At 39.3% G+C, this 24,393-nt stretch overlaps 1 protein-coding gene across 2 annotated transcripts in view; it reads left to right on the forward strand.

Moving 5' to 3' along the window:
• Positions 1–24,393, forward strand: part of TPGS2 (tubulin polyglutamylase complex subunit 2) — a 67,608-nt gene that overhangs the window by 7,407 nt on the left and 35,808 nt on the right. For both annotated transcript variants that reach the window (XM_032421317.1, XM_032421318.1), the window contains exon 2: positions 1,003–1,082. In XM_032421317.1, coding sequence (XP_032277208.1) covers positions 1,003–1,082 — 80 coding nt within the window. The remainder of the gene's footprint in view (positions 1–1,002; positions 1,083–24,393) is intronic.

Below are 24,393 nucleotides of genomic sequence, written 5' to 3' on the forward strand. Positions count from 1 at the left end.
CTTGCCTCTTTTCTAACTTCTGGTGGTTTGCCAGCAATCTTTAACATTCCTAGTATTACAGATATACCACTCCATTTCTCCATCTTCATGTGACCCTCTTCCCTCTGTCTCTCCACAAAGCATTCTTTTTATAAGTATACCAGTCATATTGGATTTGGGGTCCGCCCTACTCCACTGTGACCTCATCTTAGCTAATTACATATTCAATGACCTTATTTCCAAATCAAGTCCTATTCTGAGGAACTGGCAGTAAGGACTTCAACATATATTTTTTGTGAGGGACACAGTTCAACCCATAGCAGATTTTGTGTCTTAGATTAAGGATTTCAAGGTCCTGAGTGTGGGTAAACAGACAAGTAGAGAATGTAGGAGGAGGTATTAAAGTCTGTTGAATTCCAAGTCAGGTGGCTTCTTTTTTACTTCAGAATGAATGCTAGAACATAGCTCCACGAAGAGATTATTTGGAGACCTTTTCCTGCTTTCAAGATTTAGAGATATGATTTATTTTGTTTTCAGTATATTTCTGGATGGAATCCATTTTTCATAGTGTTAGCCTAAACTACTCAATCTGGGATCTCATAGAGTACAGATGGGTTTTATTTAGAAGAAAAACTAGCAAACAAGTTTTGTATCTTGTAAAAGTTTATTGAGGTGCTATTCTTTATTCCTTTTGACTATGTCATAAGTGAAAAGTTGAGGTATGAAATCACTAGGAATGTAGAATCTCTGATTTTTGTTCAACAACTGAAGTACTGAGCAGTGACTGTGTGTAGTGGGTGTTCTGATGATGTCCTTTCTACCAGGTTGATTGCATGGTCCTAGGTTGTGGGACTGAGTGCCTTTGAAGGACTGACCAGTTCTTCCTGTTGTCACAGTACGGGTAATAAATGCTGCTCAGAGGAATCTGATATTCCTAGGTACTCATCAACAGTCAGCCTCTATTATTGAAATATATGAGAGCAGCCCCATTGCAACTCTACAGACTCTCTTTTCCTCTTCCAGAATCTTCCCCAGGTGTGACAGAGGTGACTATCATAGAGAAACCACCTGCTGAACGTCATATGATTTCTTCATGGGAACAAGTAAGTGTTGCCCTTTTGAATCCTCGCATCCCCACAAAGAGAGGTCAACTCCAATGGCCCTAAGAAGGAAAAATTAGGGCAGGAAACATGTCCTTACCTCAGGCCACAGCTGCCTTCTGGGTGGAGTTCACCCTTCTCTCTCTTTCTATTCAGGCCACTTAACTTCCCTGCAATTCCATACCATTTCCCCAGCCTGGAGCATCTCCTCTGAGCTCCACTATCATTTGGAGGCAGTGGAACATTCAAAGTTGTATACAACAGAGCTAAAAATCCAGCAAGGAAGGAAAAATTAAATAATAAGCATGCTGGGCAGAATGTGGTTAAGTGTTACAGAGAAGTACTAACCAGATTAATAGCTACTGCTTCCCCAACCCTCCTCTGAAATTGTATTTATTCAGTACAAGTTGTAAGCTCCTAAAATGGAACCAGGCATTGTGCTTGGTGTTGATTCCTGGGGATTCAGTGGTAATCAAAAAACAGTTCCTTACCTCTTAATGTTACATTACTGTCTAAGACATAGTGTAGATCTTTATGAGTATAATTACCAAGCAGATTTAGCACTGTGAGAGAGAGAGGCAAATGGAGCATTGTCAGGAGGCTTGACCTAGTCTGGAGGTTAAGAAAGGTTTTTCCCACAGAAGTTAGGAGAGCTTGTTAACCAGATAGTTGGGATCTGGGAAGAAGGGGCTTTCAACCTGTGTGAAGGCTTTGAAATGGGAAAGATTAAATTTTCCAAGAGCATAAAGCAGGTCCCTGTGCCTGGTGCACAGGAGAGCAAGAGAGAGAGGTTGGCAAGGACCAGCACATGTAGGCTTCTTAGATGGTCGGGAGTTTGCTCTTTTTTTTTTTTTTTTTTTTTTTGGAGTGGGTAGGCAGAGGGAGAGAGAATCTTAAGTATGTGGGGCTTGATCTCACTACCCTGAGTTCATGACTTGAGCCGAGATCAAGAGTTGGACGCTTAACTGACTGAGCCACCCAGGTGCCTCTAAGCTTTTAGTTTAATTCCAATTAGTTAACATACAGTGTTATATTAGTTTCAAGTGTACAATATAGTAATTTAACACTTTCATACATTACCCTGTGCTCATCACAAGTGCACTCCTTAATCCCCATCACCTATTTAACCCACCCCTCCCCCCTTCCCCTCTGGTAACCATCAGTTTTTTCTCTATAATTAAGGGTCTGTTTCTTGATTTGTCTCTATCTTTTCTTCCCCCTTTGATCATTTGTTTTGTTTCTTAAATTCCACATATGAATGAAATCGTATGGTATTTGTCTTTCTCTGACTTACTTCACTTAGCATAATACACTCTAACCCCATCCATGTCCTTGGAAATGGGAAGATTTCATTCTTTTCTATGGCTGAGTAATATTCCATTGTATAAATACATATATATGCCACATCTTGTTTATCCATTCATCTATAGATGGAAACTTGGGCTGCTTCTGTATCTTGGCTATTGTAAATAATGCTGTTATATAAATGAGGGGGTGCATGTATCCCTTTGAATCACTGTTTTTGTATTCTTTGTGTAGATACCCAGTAGTGCGATTGCTGGATTGTAGGCTAGTTCTATTTTTATCTTTTTGAGGAACCTCCGTACTGTTTTCCACAGTGGCTGCACTGGTTTGCATTCCCACCAACAGTGCAAGGGGGTTCCTTTTTCTCCATATCCTCACCAAACAATACCACCTGTTGTTTCTGTGTTGCTGATTTTAGCCATTCTGACAGGTGTGAGGATATCTCATTGTAGTTTTGATTTGCATTTCCCTGATGATAAGTGATGATGAGCATCTTTTCACGTGTCTGTTGGCCACCTGTATGTTTTCTTTGGAAAAATGTCTTCTGCCCATTTTATAATTGTATTATTTGATTTTGGGGTGTTGAGTTTGATAAATGCTTTCTATATTTGGGATACTAATCCTTTATCAGATATGTCATTTGCAAATACTTTCTCCCATTCTGTAGGTTGGCTTTTAGTTTTGTTGTTTCCTTTGCTGTGCAGAAGTTTTTTATTTTTATGTAGTCCCAAAAGTTTATTTTTGCTTTTATTTCCCTTGCCTCAGGAGACATATCTAGAAGAAAGTTGATTTGGCTGATGTCAAAGAAGTTACTGCCTGTGTTCTTTTCTAGGATTTTTATAGCTTCAGGTCTCACATTTAGGTCCTTAGTCCATTTTGAATTTATTTTTGTGTATGGTGTAAGAAAGTGGTCCAGTTTTTTTATTTTGCATGTCGCTGTCCAGTTTTCCCAACACCATTTGTTGAAGAGACTATCTTTTTCGCGTTGGATGTTATTTCCTGTTTTGTCAAAGATTGACCTTATAGTTATGGGTTTATTTCTGGGTTTTCTATCCTGTTCTATTGATCTCTGTGTCTTTTTGTGTGCCAGTACCATACTGTTTTTGATTACTACAGCTTAAAGTCCAGAATTGTGATGCCTCCAGCTTTGCTTTTCTTTTTCAAAACTGCTTTGGTCATTTGGGGTCTTTTGTGGTACTGTACAAATTGTTTGTTCCAGTTCTGTGAAAAATGCTGTTGGTATTTTGATCAGGATTGCATTAAATGTGTAGATTGCTTTGGGTAGTATGGATATTTTTAACAATATTTGTTCCTCCAATCCATGGGCATGGAATGTTTTTCCATTTTTTTGGTTGTCTTCAATTTCTTTCATCAGTGTTTTGGTTTTTGTTTTTGTTTTTAAAGAGAGAGAGTGAGAGCCTGTGAGCAGGGGGAGGGGCAGCGGGAGAGGGAGAATCCTCAAGCCAACTCCCTGCTGGGCACAGAGTCCTACTCGGGGCTTAATCCCAGGACCCTGAGGTCATGCCTGGGGCTGAAATCAAGAGTCAGATGCTCAACCGACCAAGCCACCCAGGCACCCTTCTTTCATCAGTGTTATAGTTTTCAGTGTACTGGTTTTTAAGGCTAGGTTTATTCCTAGGTATCTTACTATTTTTGGTGCAATTGGAAACAGGATTGTTTTCTTAATTTCTCTTTCTACTGCTTCATTATTGGTGTTTAGAAATGCAGCAGAATTCTCTACATTGATTTTGTATTCTGTGACATTACTGATTTCATTTATCAGTTCTAGAAGTCTTTTGGGGAGTCTTTTAGGTTTTTTATATGAAGTATCCTGTTATCAGCAAATAGTGAAAGTTTGACTTTTTCCTTACCGATTTGGATGCCTTTTGTTTCCTTTCGCTATCTGATTGCTGAGGCTAGGACTTCCAGTACTGTGTTGAATAAAAGTGGTGAGAGTGGACATCCTTGTCTTGTTGCTGACCTTAGGGGAAAGCTCTGCTTTTTCCCCATTAAGAATCATGTTAGCTGTGAGTTTTTCATATATAGCCTTTATTATGTGGAGGTATATACTCTCTAAACCTACTTTGTTGAGGATTTTTATCATGAATGGATGTTGTTGTACTTTGTCAGATGCTTTATCTGCATCTTTTGAAATAATCATATGGTTCTTACCCTTTCTCTTATTAATGTGATGTATCACATTGATTGATTTGAGAATATTAAACCACCCTTTTAGCCCAGGAATAAATCCCACTTGATCATGGGATTTTTTTAATGTATTGTTGGATTTGCTAGTATTTTGTTGAGGATTTTTGCGTCTATGTTCATCAGGGATATTGGCCTGTATGTCTCTTTTTTAGTGATGTCTTTATCTGGTTTTGGTATCAGGGTACTGCTGGCCTTAAGGAATGAATTTGGAAGTTTTCCTTCCTTTTCTATTGTTTGAGAAGAATAAGTATTAACTCTTTAAATATTTGGTAGAATTCACCTGTGAAACCCTCTGGTCCTGGACTTCTGATTTTTGGGACTGTTTTTAGCATTCAGTTTCTTTGCTCGTTATTGGTCTGTTCAGATTTTCTATTTCTTCCTGTTTCAGTTTTAGGAGTTTATATGTTCTAGGAATGTATCCATTTCTTCTAGGTTGTCCACTTTGTTGGCATATAGGTTTTCATAATATTCTCTTATGATTGTTTGTATTTCTGTAGTGTTGTTATTTCTTCTCTATCATTTTTTATTTATTTGAGTTCTTTTTCTTTTTTACCTGATAAGTCTGGCCAGAGGCTTGTCATTTTATTGATTTTTTTTCAGAGAATCAGCTCCTGGTTTTATTGATCTGCTTTATTTTTTTAGTGTCTTTGTCATTTATTTCTGCTCTAGGCTTTATTATTTCCTTCCTTCTGCTTTTAGGCATTGTTTGTTGTTTTTTTCCTAGCTCCTTTAGGTGTAAGTTTAGATTGTTTATTTGAGATTTTTCTTGCTTCTTGAGGTAGGCCTGTTTGGCTATAAACTTCCCTCTTAGAACCACTTTTGCTGTATCCCAGAGATTCTGGACCATCGTATTTTCATTTTCATTTGTTTCCATGTACTTTTTTATTTCTTGTTTGATTTCCTGGTTGACCCATTCATTGTTTAATAGCGTGTTATTTAACCTCCATGTATGTGTGGTCCTTCCAGATTTTTTCTTGTGGTTGACTTCTAGTTTCATAGCATTGTGGTCAGAAGATATGCATGGTATGATTTCGATCTTTTTTTTTTTTAAGATTTTGTTCATTTGAGAGAGGAGAGAGAGAGAAAGTGAGCACAAGCAGGGGTGGGGAGGGGCAGAGGAGAGGGAGAAGCAGACTCCCTGCTGATCATGACCTAAGCCGAAGGTAGACACTGAATTGACTGAGCCACCCAGGCACCCGTGATTTTGATCTTCTTGAATTTGCTGAGGTTTGTTTTGGGGGCTAATATGTGATCTGTTCTGGAGAATGTTCTGTGTGCACTTGAAAAGAATGTGTATTCTGCTGTTTTAGAATGGAATGTTCTGAATATATCTGTTAAATCCATCTGTTCGAGTGTGTCATTCAAAGCCACTTTTTCCTTGTTGATTTTCTGTTTAGATGATCTGTCCATTGATGTAAGTAAGGTGTTGAAGTCCCCTACTATTATTATATTATTATCAATTGGTTACTTTATGTTTGTTAATGTTTTACGTGTTTGAGTGTTCCTATATTGGGTGCATAAATATTTATAATTGTTATATCTTGTTGGAATGTCACCTTTATTGTTGTATATTATCATTCTTTGTCTCTTGTTACAGTCTTTGTTTTAAAGTCAGTTTTGTCCAGGGCGCCTGGGTGGCTCAGTTGTTAAGCGTCTGCCTTCGGCTCGGGTCATGATCCCAGGGTCCTGGGATCGAGCCCCACATCAGGCTCCCTGCTCATCGGGAAGCCTGCGTCTCCCTCTCACACTCCCCCTGCTTGTGTTCCCTCTCTCGTTGTGTCTCTGTCAAATAAATAAATAAAATCTTTAAAAAAAAAATTAAATACATTTTGCCCAATATAAGTATTGCTATTCCTGCTTTTTTTGACATCCCTTTCTATGATAGATGTTTCACCATCCCCTCACTCTCAATCTACATGTGTCTTTACGTCTCTTGTATGGGGTGCCTAGATGGCTCAGTTGGTTAAGTGTCTGCCTTTGGCTCAGGTTATCATCCCAGGGTCCTGGGGTCAGGCCCTAGATGGCTCAGTTGGTTAAGTGTCTGCCTTTGGCTCAGGTTATCATCCCAGGGTCCTGGGGTCAGGCCTTAGATGGCTCAGTTGGTTAAGTGTCTGCCTTTGGCTCAGGTTATCATCCCAGGGTCCTGGGGTCGAGCCCTGCAGTCAGGCTCCCTGCTCAGCAGGGAGTCTGCTTCTCCCTCTGCCCTTCCCCACTGTGAATGTGCACGTGCTTGCTCTCTCACAAAAATAAATAAAATCTTAAAAAAAAAATAAAATGAGTCTCTTGTAGACAGCATATAGATGGGTCTTGGTTGTTTATCCACTATGTCACGCTTTATCTTTTGATGGGAGCATTTAGTCCATTTACATTCAAAGTAATTATTGACAGATATATATTTATTGCTATTTTATTACTTGTGTTTGTTTTTGAAGATTTTCTCTGATCCTCTCTTGTCTGTCTTTGATGTTTTGCTGATTTTCTTTAATGCTATATTTGGATTTCTTTGTCTTTATTCTTTGCATATTTATCAGTGGTTTTTTAATATAAATTTTTAATATAAAATATTTTATATAAAATATATATGTATATAAATTTTTTATATGCCATTAGGTTTGCATATAACCTCTCCTGAATATAGCAGTATGTTTGAAGTTGATGATCATTTAAGTTTGAACCCATTCTTTTTTCCTCTCTTCCCCACATTTTTGGTGTATGTTATTTTATATCCTTTTTGTGAGTCCTTTGACTGATTTTTTAATAGCAAAATCCATTTTTACTGCTTTTGTGTTTCTTACCTTCATACTATCACTTGGTCTCTCCTTTCCACTCAAAGGAGGAGTTTGCTTTTTATTATGAGAGCAAAGGAGAGCCATTGAAATGTTTTAAATAGGGAACTATGAAGGTCAGATTTCTGCTTTGGAAAAATCACTGTGTCTGAGGAGTAGCAGGTGGATTTGACAAGGGGGCAAAAAATTACCGTGCCTTTTAATGAGTGCCTATTAACACATGTCATTTAATTTTATTTTCGTTAATCCTCATAATAACCCTACAAGGTAGGTATTGATATCTCCATGTTATAGATGAAGAAACTGAACCCCAGGGAGGTAAAAGAATTTGTCCTGGTTCACATAGCTACCAAGTGGCGGAGCCTAAGTTCGAACTCAGAGTTACCTGCCTCTAAGCATGTGCCATGTCTGCTCTGCCAGACTGCCCTCGTAATGGAGGGCAGCACTGTGGCAGCCTTGCCCTGGTCAGCCAAGCATTCCACAGTATGTGTGCATGTTCAGTCCCTGCCATCAGGGCTCACCCTCCCTGGGCTGAGCTAGCAGGACCTTCTCTGGCAGCTCAGTAATTGGTAGTTAAGGTTTCTCTCCTGGACCTCAGCTCAGCCAGCACTCCGACTTCTCAGGGGCTTACTTAGCTCCCACCTCCATTTCCACTCACAGTTCATAATAGAAAAGAGAATTCTGGAACAGCGTATATCTGTTGCATTCTTACTGGCTGATTGGACAGAGCCTGCTTCTGGAGCAGCTGCGCCAGCCTGGCCTTGTTGACATTGTTACAGCCCTCTGATCCTTAGAAAGCTTAAATCAGCCCTTTAGGGAGAACTGCTTCAGGGTATTTTCGTGAGAGCGAGATCTTGGTATTTTCCTGTCTGCCTAAGAGGAAGAGATTCCTGGCTTAGAAACCTGAGTTCATAGACCTGGATGGGAGGATGAGAGGGTAGGAATGCCTTGCCCTGGGTGGAACACCATTAAGACTATGTCATATTATGTCTCTTATTTAATGAAGTAATTTCTGAGGCATATTCTTCCTTGTGTCTGACAACAGATATTCCCCCAGGACTCTTGAAGATGACTTTATTCATTTGTCCTAGTTGAACTTATACTGTAGTTTATTCATTTGGAGCATGCCTTCCATGGCTGCTTTTTAGGGCTAGAGTCTGTCTCTGATCTCATTCAGATCTAATCTGCCTCCTGGATAATGCATCTTTATCAGGTTCTCTTCAGTTTAGACTGACATTTAGGGGAAAGTAATTATAGAGCTGGATAAATCGCCATTGGAGATCTGAAAGAAGTAAAGGGTAAGTGTGAGAGAAAGAGATTTTTAGGTGAGACCATCAATGGAACATTTTCTTCAGAAATACTCAGTTGGGGGAATTTCTGTGAAAGCACCCAGAATAATAAGATATATTGATTTGAAATTTTCCATTGAGTCCTTTACTTGAGAGTACAAACATTATTAGGATCAGTAATAGAAATTTGCTTGTATGGTTCCTTGGTTGAGCTTTTTGGAGGCCTGTGGGATACTAAAAAGCTAATGTATGGACAAAGACAGTAGAAGGAGTTTGGGGTGTGTACTTTTGTTTTAAGACTCAGTTTTTATCTAACACTTCTGATTATGCTGGACAAAACACGGTCACTACAGAAAATGTGGAAAACACAAAAAGAATTAAAAAATGAAAAGTCCTCTAGGACTTTACCACATAGAGACAATCACGGTTAGTATACTTTTAGTTGTGTGGGTGGATGGAGGGTGACCAGTGAGTAGTGTGGTCTAGGCACCCCCGAAGAATCCATAATTGGAAGTGGTTCATGGACTTCCTGAAATGTATGTTAAATTTACTAATATGTACCTTTTTCTGCAGAGCTATTTCTTCCAATTTTGAAAGGGATTCATAACCCTTAAAAAAAGGTTTTTGTAATTTTTCTTACTATTTTTTTTTTATTGAAGCATAGTTGACACACAGTGTACATTAGTTTCAGGTGTACAACATAGTGATTTGACAAGTTTATACACTATGCTATGCTCACCACACGTGTAGCTACCATCTCTCACCATACAGGGCTATTACAGTACTGTTGACGGTATTCCCTATGCTGTGCCTTTTATCCCTGTGACTTACTCATTCCATACTAGAAGCCTGTACCTCCCCTTCCCCTTAACCACTTTTGCCCATCCTCTGCCCCCGATCCAGCAATCATCAGTTTGATATTTGCATTTATGGGTCTGTTTCTACTTTTTCTTGTTTGTTTTGTTTTTTAGATTCCCCATGTAAGTGTAAAGATGTATTTATCTTTCTCTGACTTATTTCACTTAGCATAATACCGTCTAGGCCCATGCATATTTTCACAAATGGCAAGATTGCATCCTCTTTTTATTCTTTTTTATGGCTGGGTAGTATTCCATTATACATATATACTGTATTTTCTTTATTCATCCTGGCTTCCATATTTTGGCTATTGTAAATAATGCTGCAACAAATATAGGTATACCTGTATCTTTTTGAAATAGTGTTTTCATTTTGGTGGGGGGGAGGATACCCAGTTCTGGAATTACTGGATCATAAGGTAGTTCTATTTTTAATTTTTTGAGAAATCTCCATACTGTTTTCCACAGTGGCTGCATCAATTTACATTCCTACCTACAGTGCACCGAGGTTTCCTTTTTCTCCACATCCTCACCAATACTTGTTTCTTGTCTTTTTGATTCTAGCCATCCTGACAGGTGTGCAGGTGATATCTCATCATGCTTTTGATTTGCATTCCTCTGATGATAAGTGATGTTGAGCATCTTTTCATGTGTCTCTTGGCCATCTGTGTCTTCTTCGGAAAAATGTCTATTCAGGTTCTTTGCCCATTTTTTAATTGGATTATTTGGGAGTTTTTGGTGTTGTGTAAGTACTTTATACATTTTAGATATTAACCCCTTATTTGATATACCATTTGTGAATATGTTCTCCCATTCAGTAGGTTGCCTTTCGTTTTGTTGACGGTTTCCTTTGCTGTGCAAAAATTTTTATGTTGGCATAGTCTCGATAGTTTATTTTTGCTTTTGTTTCCCTTGCCTGAGGAGACATATCTAGAAATGCAGTAAGTTTTTCATTCAAAATAGAGGTAATACTTTATGTGTTATTTGTTGGTACCTACTTTTGTCATTTAAGCAGTAGAGGGCAGAAGCTTTGAGCCTGTCTGAAACTCCTTTAACCCACTTATTTATCCTGGTGGTTACTAAAGAGCATGTTTCCACAGGAGCAGGCTTGGCAGGGCTCCCTGACTTGTGCCTGCCCCAGAAAGTGCCTATACCAGAGGAGCAGGAGGGTCCCCAGGGGCTGATGATTCCCACTTCTCTAGAGAACTAATCCTAAAGACTTATCTGCTTGGAGACACCCCAGCCAGGGCCCAGTTGCCATGTGGTACACCTGCTGTCCATAGCTGCGTCAATACACCAGGGTGACATGGGCCCTCCAAGAAGAGGCCCACTGCTGCCGCCCTGCCCCTTTGGGCAGATGCAGCCCTCAGGGAAGCCCACTGAGATAAGATACAGTAGTAAGGCTGTGGAGGCACTGATGTGGGGAGAACAGCCTGGATGGAGTAGGAAGTCTTCCAGCAGCTCTAGGCCCTTGGCTAGATAACACACCTTCTCTGGGTCTCAGGTTCACCATCTATAAAAGAAGAGGTTTGAAATCAGTGTTATTGAAGGGACTCATCCAGTTCTAATATTTTGTGATTCTTTGGTGAAAACCCAGGAAGAAAAGGCTGAAAACTAAAACTTAAATGACCATATACTTGCTGCAGTCTCCTCAGATTAGAGGAATAAGAGAACCACTTCTTTCCATTTTAATGTATTTCACCCATTTTTGTTCCTTAAAAAGCACTTTCAGTCCGCCTGGTTTGTGCAGTTGTATGATTCCTGTATACCGTGTCTGCTTCCTGCCTTTTGTGATGATGGTAGTTAGTAAGACCTAATGTCTGTACTGAGCTTTTCATCTTTCAGGCACGATGAAAGCATCTGCCTCCTCATACTCACAGCATCCTGGTGTCAGGAGAGTTCTATTATTAAGTATTTCAGTGACATTTCATAGTTGCCAAGTGCTTTACAATTCTTGATTGGTTAGACTTTCCAATCCCCAGATAAAAATTCAATTTACTGATGGTGAAACTATGGCCTACAGAGACCAAGTGATTTGGCAGAATATCTCCTCTCTTTGTAGGCTCACTTTTTCTACAGTCTACAGAGAGGGGGTTCTGAACCTTCTTGCAGATCTGTCCCTCACATGCCCTACTATGAATCTCTTGGAAGCCTCCGTGGTGGGAGGGCACAGCCTGTGACACCTTGTCACCAGGGAGCCCTCCCCTCGTGCTCCTGCTCTGCTCCGGGAGCCCTGCTGTGCTCTCCACAGCATAGGCCCTCCCTGTCCAGTGCCTCACTTCTTCCCGCTACACTGGCAGCTGTCCTAGAGGGTCTCCCCATCTGTTTAAAATTCAAAACAAAACCTGTAACCTTGTGTCTTCCTCTAGCGACTCGGCCATTTGTGCCTTTGTTTGCACAGCCAAGCATGTGGAAAAATGGTCTAAATCAGGGGTCTGCACACTTTTTTTTTTTTTTTTTAAGGACCAGAAAGTAAATATTTTAGGTTCTGGGGCTGTATTCATCTCTGTCATCTCTGTCATCTCTGCTATGGTAGCACTGAAAGCAGCCATGGGCAGAACTGAAATGCATGGGCGTAACTGGGTCCCTGTAAGACATTTGCAAAAACAGGTGGCAGGGTGGAGATATTCAGGGGGCCACAGTTTGCTAACCCCTGGTCTAAGTTACCAGCCCCTTCCTTCACTTCCCAGTTAGTCTTCATCCTTCCACAGCCTCTCTTTCTCCACTACCGTTCCGTGGACACCACTCTTACAAATCACCAGGGACCACTTCACTGCTGAATCCATCTTCCTCTCACGTGGCATCTCCTGCATTTCTGTCCACCACTCCCTTCTCTGCCCAGCCCTCTCCTTGGAGTCTGTGGCACCACCTTCTACCCCCGTATCTCCACAACACTTAGCTGTTACTTATTTGTCTCTGTAGAAATTAAAAATGTGTTTGGCTCAAGGAAATACAATATTAAACTAAACAAATAGGGATTAATATTTCTTGCATAACAAGACCTGAGGTGGACAGTTGCAGTAGGTTCATCAGCCCTAACATGTTAAGCCATTATTACTAATTCTCTCAGCCTTGTCTTTTAAGGGGCCAAATGACTACTACAGTCCCTATCACCTGCAAGCTCAGGGCAGGAAGAAGTAAGGGAAGTTGCCAGCCATCTCTCTCACCTTTTAACAGGGGAACAAAAGTTTTTCTAGAACTTCCCCCCCACAATTGGACTTGGGTTTACATTTTAATGTCCTGCACTCATTTTACTTGCCTAAAAATAAGTACTGAACTGGGCACATTGCCATCTCAGACAAAATTAGGGTTCTGTCAAGGAAGAAGATGGATTTAAATAAGTAACCCGTGTATCTGCCCCAGCCTCCTCTGTACCTAGCCCCATTCCTTTCTGTTCTTAGTGCCCAGCATGGTATTTATTCCATAACACTTAATAAAAATTTTTTATCTTTACTAAATGAATGAATTAGATAAAATACAAAGGTCAGAAAGAATATAGAACTTTCCTGAGGTGACCCACCTTCTTTTCCATAAGCATTCTTTTTTTTTTTTTTAAGATTTTATTTGTTTATTTGACAGAGCGAGAGACAGCAAGAGAGGGAACACAAGCAGGGGGAGTGGGAGAGGGAGAGGGAGAAGTCTTCCCGCTGAGCAGGGAGCCCGATGTGGGGCTCTATCCAGGACCCAGGGACCATGAGGACCATGACCGGAGCCGAAGGCAGACGCCCAATGACTGAGCCACCCAGGCGCCCCTCCATAAGCATGCTTTAATTTCAGCCCCAAGAATCAGGCTGTGCAGCCAGTGTCTCAGAAGCAAGGAGGCCGCAGGGGCCAGGGCTTCTCCCACAAATTCCCCCAGTTGTAGAAACCTGGTGACTAGTTAAGCCAGGGGCCTTGCTGTTGGAAGGCTATCTTGGCTGATGTCTGTCATATAGAGAGTTTCACCAAGACATGTGGTGCCCCAGACCAATATTTATATATTTTTTCATCATGCATTTTTAGAGGAAGACTTGATGGTTGTATGCAGGAAGGATTTTGGGGAGAGTATGTTGCCTCTCCTGAGTCTTAAGCAATTCAGACCCAAACATTCATATGCCACACACCAAGACAAAGGTTCTAGTTAACTAGCCCCTCCCCCTCTCTTTAGGTGGGAGTTTGAGCATGTATTTGAGAATTCTCCTGGAGGTCTCACCCTATGCCTTCACAGCCCATCCAGGTTTTCCTTTTACTGCATGGGACATCCTCCCTGAGAAGAGTTTCAGTAGATGCAGTTGTCCTCACCGCCTCAGTTTCCAGTTTGATTTTAGTGCAATGGGCGTCCTGGGCAGTTTTTCTTCTGCTGTGGTTGCAAACAGGGCACATGGAGAGCCTGCCCAGCGTGGACAGGCACTTACAGAAACATTAATTTCTGTGCCCTAGCCCCTTTGCCTGCCTGATCCTACATCTGCTGCCCAGCCCGCTTCCCCAGCACAGTGGCCTCTGAAAGAGAGGGAACAGTGGGGTACAGGAGTCCCACAGTAGAGAGGGTAGCAGGGGAAAGTAGACAGCTTTTAGCCATTCCCTCGAGGCTCAGGCAGCGCTCAGGAAGGTTTCCTGGAAATGAAGCTGATAGCTTCCAAAATATCAGAGTAGTTCAAGTCGTTCAACTGATGAAGCAGTCATACAGCTTCTGGTGGCCTCTTTCTAGTGTAGCTTAAAGAAGCTATTGTAGGTAGCTGCCTCGGGAGAAGAAAGAAAAACGAAAATTGGGAACTCTGTGACAGAATCAGCGTTGGGCTACAGAGATTGCAGTATCATGTTGATGCCACCTTATTATTTTAGACGCTGGTCAGCAGTGAGATTCTCCCTTCTTAACTTTCTCCCCCAATCCTCCTTCCAATCCTGATACCCCCTCTTTCATTCACTTTTGGCTCATCTTCCTCCCCTGCGCCCTGCAAAATAAAGACAGCATGAACCTGGTGGGGAGAAGCCCTCTGAAGTTGGCAGATTGTTACCTACAGAAGAGCAGTCTCTTTCCAGATTGGGCAGGAGAAAAATTAAAATGTCAGTAGCTCTAAGTCGCTGGCCAGGGTAGAGGAGCCACCTAAAAGTGTATCCTGAAAGCCCCACTCTGAAGGAAGGGACCGAAGCACTGCAGGACCAGCCAGTCTGGGTGAGGTCTGCAGCCAGGAGGCAGCAGAGCTGGGGCCCACAGTCATTTATATAAGAATGACAGTGCAGGCTTAAGATTTTCATGAACTTGGTCTACTTGACATTGTGTATGTTTATATTAGTATTTCAGTGTATGAAAATTTGATTTCACTGATTTTTGTTCTGTTTATGAATCCTGAATAATTTTTTCAGTGATGCTATAAAATAATACCAGAATTTCTTCTTTGAGCAAAATAAATACCATAATAAATGTTACAATCATTTCTACTGGAATTCTCCAGCCTAGCTTAAAGATGAACAATGCCACCTTAGCCCTTCTCAACTGGGATTTCATGGAATCCAGGTTAGAAAGGCTGATAGACAGTAGTTTCCACATCTCCACCACTAGATGGCACTAGGGACCCAAAAATCTCAGAATAGATGCTGGATTTAGGGGGTGGCAGAAGGAACAAGAATTTTGTCAGAACACTGACAATTGTAGGCTTCCTGTGCTAGGGTTCTGGGGATGGGAGAAAGGCATTCTGTGTACACACTTTTTCTCTCTGAGAGCACGTAGGAGCAAGCCCTAAACTCCAGACAACTTACTAAGTAGGAAAATAAATATAAATAAGTTAGCCAAGAAGTCTGAGAATCCCATAGGTTACACATCTGTGAGATTGGGAACTAGATGGCAAAAGATCAAACAAACCTGATCACAGTGCATATTTTCGTTCATAGATCAGGAAAATGAAAAACCCATTTCATTAAAAAGACAGCTATTGTGCATATAATTATTTTAAAACGCTGCTTAAAATCACCTGCAAGGTTGAAGTTTTCTTCTCACCTATGGTTCTTGAAGATGCTGTTCTAAAATCTTAATTACCTGCCAAGCTCACACCCCCTCCTGCCTCCGATGTTTTTTAGACTGTCTTAGAGATTATTCTTGAACCTGGATTCACAGAGTTTAAGTGGCACTCACGGTCACTCAGCTAGGGACTAAGTTTCCAAAGGAAACTCAGATTGTCCTGCTAGGTTCTAACTTGCCCGCGCATTGCGTAGAACTGACCAGCAATGTGACCTAGTGCAGTGTTCAGTATCTCATCTCACGGGGCTCCAATAAGCCAAAAGTTGTGGATGGAGTTACTAATAGGTTGCCCTTCTGTCTATATAACCATGACAAGAAGTCAGCCTGAGGGGTCCAGGAAAGGAAGTGAAGAAACTGTCTTTCTGTCCACTCCAGGGGCTTGATTGGCTAGAGAAGACTGATCAGGCATGTGCATAGATGTGAGTTACTTAGAATTTAGGGTGTGCTCCTAGGACCTCTTGAAAGGATACTAAGCTATTCCTTTATTCTTTCCACCACCAGATTGGATGATTTGCTCTCCATTTGAAATAGTTGTTCATGTCCTGTTGTACATTTTTACTTTCTAAGAACTTTCAGAACTCTTAGGTTCATTGCATTAAATGCTCTAGAAGTCTATACTCTTCACTTTGAAGATGTTCTCATTTATCCAATAATTTGTTGCAGAGAGTAATTTAGGAGCGTGGGTCTGGTATTTATGGCAGTGATCATTTTGCTCCAATATCATCAGAACTTTGCCTAGATTCTCCTCACAAACATTGTTCCCCTGATCTGCCTCCTCAGCTGCTTCTTTAGCCTTTCTCCAGCTAACGCCTCTCCCCCGAGGCATTTTCACGGCAGAGCCGGTACCTACTTTATCTGGGAGGCAAAAAAGAGATCCAACTGGTGACTGTCCTGTAGACTCTGCCTCTCTAATAGAGTTGTTTTTGTTTTAAATGTTACTGAGAGGCGCCTGGGTGGTCGGTTAAGCGCCTGCCTTCAGCTTAGGTCGTGAGCCCAGGGTCCTGGGATAGAGCCCCACAGCAGGCTCCCTGCTCGGCGGGGAGCCTGCTTCTCCCTCTCCTCCCCATCTATGCTCTCTCTCTCAAATAAATAAATAAAATCTTTAAAAAAAAAATGTTACTGAGATATAATTGACATACAATATTGTATTACTTTAGTTTGATATATATATATAATGATTGATATATATACATAATTTTGATTACCACAGTAAATTTACTTAAAATCCATCACCACACATAATTTTAAGTTTTATATTTCTTATAATGAAAACTTTTAAGATTTACTCTCCTAGCAACTTTCAAATACACAGTACAATATTGTTAACTACAGTTCCCTTGTTGTATTTTATATCCCCAGACTTATTTATAACTGGAAATTGTCCTTTATGATCCATTTTTGCCCACTCCTCACCAAGCTAGGAGTTTGGTTGTTTGTTTAGATTCCATATATAAGTGAAATCGTACAATATTTGTCTGACTTATTTCACTTAACATAATGCCCTTGAAGTCCATCCATGTTGTCACAAATGGCAAGATTTCATTCTTTTTTATGGCTGAATAATACTCGTGTGTGTGTGTGTGTGTGTGTGTGTATACCATACTTCATCTATTCAGCCATTAGTGGACACTTGAATTTTTTCCATATCTTGGCTATTACATATAGTGCTGCACTGAAACAGGGACGCATAGATCTTTTTGACTTAGTGTTTTTGTTTTCTTTACATAAATACCCAGAAGTAGAATTGCTGCATCCTATGGTAGTTCCTATTTTTAATTTTTTGAGGAACCTCCATACTGTTTTCCATAGTGACTGCACCAATTTATATTCCCACTAACAGTGCGAAAGCATCCCCTTTTCTCCACATCCTCGCCAGCACTTGTTTGTCTTTCTGATAATAGCCATTCTCACAGGTGTGAGGTGATACCTCATTGTGGTTTCAACTTGCATTTCCCTGATGATGTTGAGCACCTTTTCATATACTTGTTGTCCACCTGTGTGTCTTATTTGAATCTCTATCTAGTTCCTGAACCCATTTATAAATTGGATTGTTTTTTCTGTTGAGTTGTAGGAGTTCTTTATATATATATATATATGTATATATATATATATATAAAAAATAAGATTTTATTTATTTATTTGACAGAGAGAGACACAGTGAGAGAGGGAACACAAGCAGGGGGAGTGGGAGAGGGAGAAGTAGGCTTCCTGCTGAGCAAGGAGCCCGCTGCGGGGCTCGATCCCAGGACCCTGGGATCATGACCTGAGCGGAAGGCAGATGCTTAACAACTGAGCCACCCAGGCGCCCCTCTTTATATATTTTAGATATTGACCCCTTATCAGGTAAATGATTTGCACATATTTTCTCCCATTCACGAGGTTACCTTTTCATTATGTTGATGGTTTCTTTGTTGTACATAACAAGTGATATATCCCACTTGTTTATTTTTGCTTTTGTTGTCTTTGCTTCGGGTGCCAAATAGGAAAAAAACATTGCCAACACCAGTGTCAAGGAGTTTACCCTGTATGGTTTGTCCTAAGAGTTTTATGGTTTCAGGTCTTACATTCAACTCTTTAATCCATTTTGAGTTGATTATTGTATATGGTGTATGGTAAGATAGTGACCAAATTTAGTTCTTTTGCATGTGGCTATCCAGTTTTCCTAACACCATTTTTTGAAGAAACTATCCTTTCTGCATTGTATTTTCTTGATTCCTTTGTCAGAAATTAATTGACCGTGTATGCACGGGTTTATTTCTGGGCTTTCTGGATCTCTGTTTTTATGCCAGTACCACTCAATTTTAATTATAATAGCTTTGTAACATAGTTTGAAATCAAAAACTATAATGCCTTTAGCTTTGTTCTTTTTTCTCAAGATTGCTTTGGCACTTTGGGTCTTCTGTAATTCCACACAGACTTTAGGACTGTTTTTTTTTTCCCATTTCTGTGAAAAACACCATTGGAATTTTGATAAGGATTGTATCCCTTTTCTTCCAGTTCATGAACACGGTATCTTTTCTTTTCTTCTTCTTTTTTTTTTTTTTTTTTTTTTGGTATTTTCTTCTATTTCTTTTATTAGTGTCATAGAATTTTCAGTGTATAGGCCTTTTACTTCATTAAATATTGACTAGGTATTTTATTCTTTTTGCTAGAGTTGTAAATGAGATTGTTTTCTTAATTTCTCTTTCTGATAGTTTGTTACTGGTGTATAGAAATGCAGTTGATTTTTTGTATATTTTGTATCCTGCAATTTTACTGAATTTGGTTATTCTAATAGTTTTTTTGGTGGGGTCTTTAGAGTTTTCTCTAAATAACAGGTCATCTGCAGATAGACTGTTTTCTTTCTTCCTATCTGACTTGTATGCCTTTTATTGCTTTTTCTTGCCTGATTTTTCTGGCTCTGGCTTCCAATACTATATTGAAAGTGGGCATGTTTGCCTTGTTCCTGACCTTAAAGGAAAAAGCTTTTAGCTTCTCCCTGAGTATGATGTTTGCTGTGGGTTTGTCATATACAGCCTTTATTATGTTGAGGTATGTTCTCTCTCCACCCACTTTGTTGAAAGGTTTTATTATGAATGTATATTGAATTTTGTCAAATGCCTTTTCTGAATCTATTGAAATGATCATATGATTTTTATACTTCATTTTGTTAATGTGGTCAATCATATTGATTTTTAATGTTGAATCATCCTTTCTTCTCTGGAATAATCCCACTTGATCATGGTGTATGATCCTTTTTATGTATTGTTGGTTTTGGTTTGCTGATACTTAGTTGAGGATTTTTGCATCTATGTTCATCAGGGTTATTGGCCTGTAATTTTCTTTTCTTATAGTGCCTGTGTCTCTTGGTTGCAAGGTAATGCCAGCCTCGTAAAATGAGTTTGGAAGTGTTTAAGAAGGATTTGTATTAATAATAATTATTTAAATGTTTGGTAGAATTCAGGTCTGAAGCCATCTGGTCACGGACATTTGTTTGGAGATTTTTGATCACAAATTCAGTCTCATTACTAGTAATTTGCCTGTTCAGATTTTCTATTTCTTCATGATTCAGTCTTAGTAGGTTGAATGTTTCTAGGAATTTGTCCCACCTAGGTTTTCCAGTTTGTTGGTATGTAATTACTTGCATTAGTTTTTCTCATCCTTTGTATTTCTGTGGTATCTCTTATAACGTCTTCTTTTTCATTTCTGATTTGAGTCCTCTTTTTGTCTTGGGGATTCTAGCTAAAGGCTTATCTATTTTGTTTATTTTTTTTAAAAAAGAGCTCTTAGTTTCACTGATATTTTTCTGTCATCTTCTTAATCTTTATTTCATTTATTTTTCCTCTAATCTATTTCCTTCCTTTTCTTAATTTTGGCTTAGTTCTTTTTCTAGTTCCTTGAGATGTAAATTTATATTGCTTATTTGAGGTCTTTTTTATTTCTTAATGTAGGCATTTATCACTATAACTTCCCTCATAGAACTACTTTTGCTAAATCCCTAAGATTGGGCATGTTGTATTTCCATTTTCATTTGTCACAAGATATTTTTTATTTCTCTTTTGATTTCTTTTTTGAGCCATTGGTTGTTCTGAGGAGGTTGTTTAATTTCTACATATTTGTGAATCTTCCAGTTTTCGTCTCATTGATTTTTAGCTTCATACCATTGTGATTAGAAAGATACTTGATATGATTTCAATCTTTTTAAATTTATGAAGACTTGTTTTGGGGCCTAACATATGCTCTGTCCTGAAGAATGTTCCATGTGTGCTTGAGAAAAATGTGCATTCTGCTTGTGGATGTAATGTTCTGTAAGTGTCTATTAAGTTCATCTGGTCTAATCTTCATTTAAGTCCAGTGTCTCTTTATTGATTTTCTGTCTGGATAATCTATTCATCGATGAAAGTAGGGTATTGAAGACCCCTATTATTATTGTATTGCTGTCTATTTCTCCCTTTAGGCCTGCTAATAATTTGATTTATTTATTTAAGTGTGCCTATATTTGGTGCATAAATATCCTCTTGTCAGACTGACCCCTTTATCATTAAATAATGATCTTCTTTGTTTTCTATTACAGTCTTTGTCTTAAAGTGTATTTTTTTCTGATACAGGTAAAGCTACCTCTGCTTTTCATGGTTTCTGTTTGCATGAAATGTCTGTTTCCATCCCTTGACTTTAAATATCTGTGTGTCCTTAAAGCTGAAGTTAATCCAATGTAGGCAGCATGTAGTTTTAAACCCATTTAACCACTATGTCTTTTATTTTTCTTTAATAGTTGACATACAGTATTATATTAGGTTTAGGTGTACAACGTAATGATTTGAAATTTATATACATTCTGAGATGATCACCACAGTAAGTGCTTTTTACCATCTGTCATCATACAAAGTTGCTACAGTATTATTGACTATATTCCCTAGCTGTACTTTACATCCTTATGATTTATTTGTTACACCTGTAAATTGTACGTCTTAATCCCTTTTGCCTATTTTGTCCATTCCTCACTCCCCTCCTCTCTGGCAACTACCAGTTTGTTCTCTGTATTTATGAGTCTGTTTCTGTTTTGTTTGTTCATTTTGTTTTATTTTTTAGATTCCATATATAAGTGAAATCATATGGTATTTGTTTTTCTCTGATTTATTTCACTTAGTATAATTTCCCTCTAGTTCTATTTTGTTGCAAATGATAAGATTTCATTCTTTCTTATGGCTGGATAATATTCCACTGTGCTCATTTTTAATTGAATTATTTGGGGGGTTTTTTGGTGTTAATTTGTATGAGGTTTTTTTATGGATTTTGGATATTAACCCCTTATTGGATATATAATTTGCAAATATTATCTTTCTTTTTGTTGATGTTTTCCTTTGCTCTGCAATTTTTTTAGTTTGATATAGTCTTATTTTATTTTTGCTTTATTGCTATTGCCTGAGGAAACAGAACCAAAAAATTATGGCTGAGACTGATGTCTAAGAGTTTACTACATGTGTTTTCTTCTAGGAGTCTTACGGTTTCATTTTACATTTAAGTCTTTAATCCATTTTGAGGTAAATTTTGTGTGTAGTGTAAGAAAATGGTTCAGTTTCATTCTTTTGCATGTAGCTGTCCAGTTTTCCCAATACCATTTATTGAAGAGACTCTTTTGTTCCCCATTGTATATTCTTGCCTCCTTTGTTGCATATTAACTACCCATACCGGTATGGGTCTATTTCTGGGCTCTCTATTCTGTTCTATTGGTCTGTGTGTCTGCTTTTGTGCCAGTACTATATGGTTTTGATACTATAGCTCTGTAGTATAGTTTGCAATCAGGGAGTGTGATACCTCCAGCTTTGTTATTTCTCAAGATTGCTTTGGCTATTTGGGGTCTTTTGTGGTTCCATACAAGTTTTAGGATTGTTTCCGTTCTGTGAAAACTGCCATTGGTATTTTTATAGGGATTGCATTGAATCTGTAGATTTCTTTGGGTAGTTGGGACATTTCAGCAATATTAATTTTCTAATGCATTAGTGTGGTATCTCTTTCCATTTACTTGTGTCATCTTCAATTATTTTAATCAGTGTTATACAGTTTTCAGAGTACAGGTCTCTCACCTCCTTTGTTAAATTTATTGTAGGTATTCTTTTTTATTATTATTATTATTATGATGATGCTATGTTAATCACCATACATTACATCATTAGTTTTTGATGTAGTGATCCATGATTCATTGTTAGCATATAACACACAGTGCTCCATGCACTACATCCCCTCTTTAATACCCATCACCAGGCTAACCCATCCCCCCAACCCCCTCCCCTCTAGAACCCTCAGTTTGTTTCTCAGAGTCCATAGTCTCTCATGGTTCATCTCCCCCTCCAATTTCCCCCCCTTCATTCTTCCCCTCCTGCTATCTTCTTCCTTCTTTTTTTTTTAACATATAATATATTATTTGTTTCAGAGGTACAGGTCTATGATTCAACAGTCTTACACAATTCACAGCGCTCACCATAGCACATACCCTTCCCAATGTCTGTCACCCAGCCACCCCATCCCTCCCACCCCCCACCACTCCAGCAATCCTCACTTTGTTTCCTGAAATTAAGAGTTCCTCATATTAGTGAGGTCACATGATACATGTCTTTCTCTGATTGACTTATTTCGCTCAGCATAATACCCTCCAGTTCTATCCACGTCATTGCAAATGACAAGATTTCATTCCTTTTGATGGCTGCATAATATTCCATTGTATATATATACACCACATCTTCTTTATCCATTCATCTGTCGATGGACATCTTGGCTCTTTCCACAGTTTGGCTATTGTGGACATTGCTGCTATAAACATCGGGGTGCACATACCCCTTCGGATCCCTACATTTACCCCTATCTTTGGGGTAAATACCCAGTAGTGCAATTGCTGGATCGTAGGGTAGCTCTATTTTCAACTTTTTGAGGAACCTCCATACTGTTTTCCAGAGTGGCTGCACCAGCTTGCATTCCCACCAACAGTGTAGGAGGGTTCCCCTTTCTCCGCATCCCCACCAACATCTGTCATTTCCTGACTTGTTAATTTTAGCCATTCTGACTGGTGTGAGGTGATATCTCATTGAGGTTTTGATTTGGATTTCCCTGATGCTGAGCGATGCTGAGCACTTTTTCATGTGTCGGCCATTGGATGTCTTCTTTGGAAAAATGTCTGTTCATGTCTTCTGCCCATTTCTTGATTGGATCATTTGTTCTTTGGGTGTTGAGTTTAATAAATTCTTTATAGAGTTTGGATACTAGCCCTTTATCTGATATGTCATTTGCAAATATCTTCTCCCATTCTGTCAGTTGTCTTTTGGTTTTGTTGACTGTTTCTTTTGCTGTTGCAAAAGCTTTTTATCTTGATGAAGTCCCAATAGTTCATTTTTGCCTTTGCTTCCCTTGCCTTTGGCGATGTTTCTAGGAAGAAGTTGCTGTGGCTGAGGTCGAAGAGGTTGCTGCCTGTGTTCTTCTTTGGGATGTTGATGGACTCCTATCTCACATTTAGGTCTTTCAACTATTTTGAATCTATTTTTGTGTGTGGTGTAAGGAAATGGTCCAGTTTCATTCTTCTGCATGTGGCTGTCCAATTTTCCCAACACCCTTTGTTGAAGAGACTGTCTTTTATCCATTGGAAATTCTTTCCTGCTTTGTCGAAGATGAGTTGACCATAGAGTTGAGGGTCCATTTCTGGGCTCTCTATTCTGTTCCATTGATCTATGTGTCTGTTTTTGTGCCAGTACCATACTGTCTTGATGATGACAGCTTTGTAATAGAGCTGGAAGTCTGGAATTGTGATGCCACCAGCTTTGCTTTTGTTTTTCAACATTCCTCTGGCTATTCGGGGTCTTTTCTGGTTCCATACAAATTTTAGGATTATTTGCTCCATTTCTTTGAAAAAAGTGGATGGTATTTTGATGGGGATTGCATTGAATGTGTAGATTGCTCTAGGTAGCATTGACATCTTCACAGTATTTGTTCTTCCGATCCATGAGATGGAACGTTTTTCCATTTCTTTGTGTCTTCCTCAATTTCTTTCATGAGTATTTTATAGTTTTCTGAGTACAGATTCTTGGCCTCTTTGGTTAGATTTATTCCTAGGTATCTTATGGTTTTGGGTGCAATTGTAAATGGGATCGACTCCTTAATTTCTCTTTCGTCTGTCTTGTTGTTGGTGTATAGGAATGCCACTGATTTCTGTGCATTGATTTTATATCCTGCCACTTTACTGAATTCCTGTATGAGTTCTAGCAGTTTTGGGGTGGAGTCTTTTGGGTTGTCCACATAAAGTATCATATCATCTGCAAAGAGTGAGAGTTTGACTTCTTCTTTGCCAGTTTCGGATGCCTTTGATTTCTTTTTGTTGTCTGATTGCTAAGGCTAGGACTTCTAATACTA

Source organism: Phoca vitulina, unplaced genomic scaffold (assembly GCF_004348235.1).
Source record: "Phoca vitulina isolate PV1807 unplaced genomic scaffold, GSC_HSeal_1.0 scaffold24, whole genome shotgun sequence".
Taxonomy (NCBI): Eukaryota; Metazoa; Chordata; class Mammalia; order Carnivora; family Phocidae; genus Phoca; species Phoca vitulina.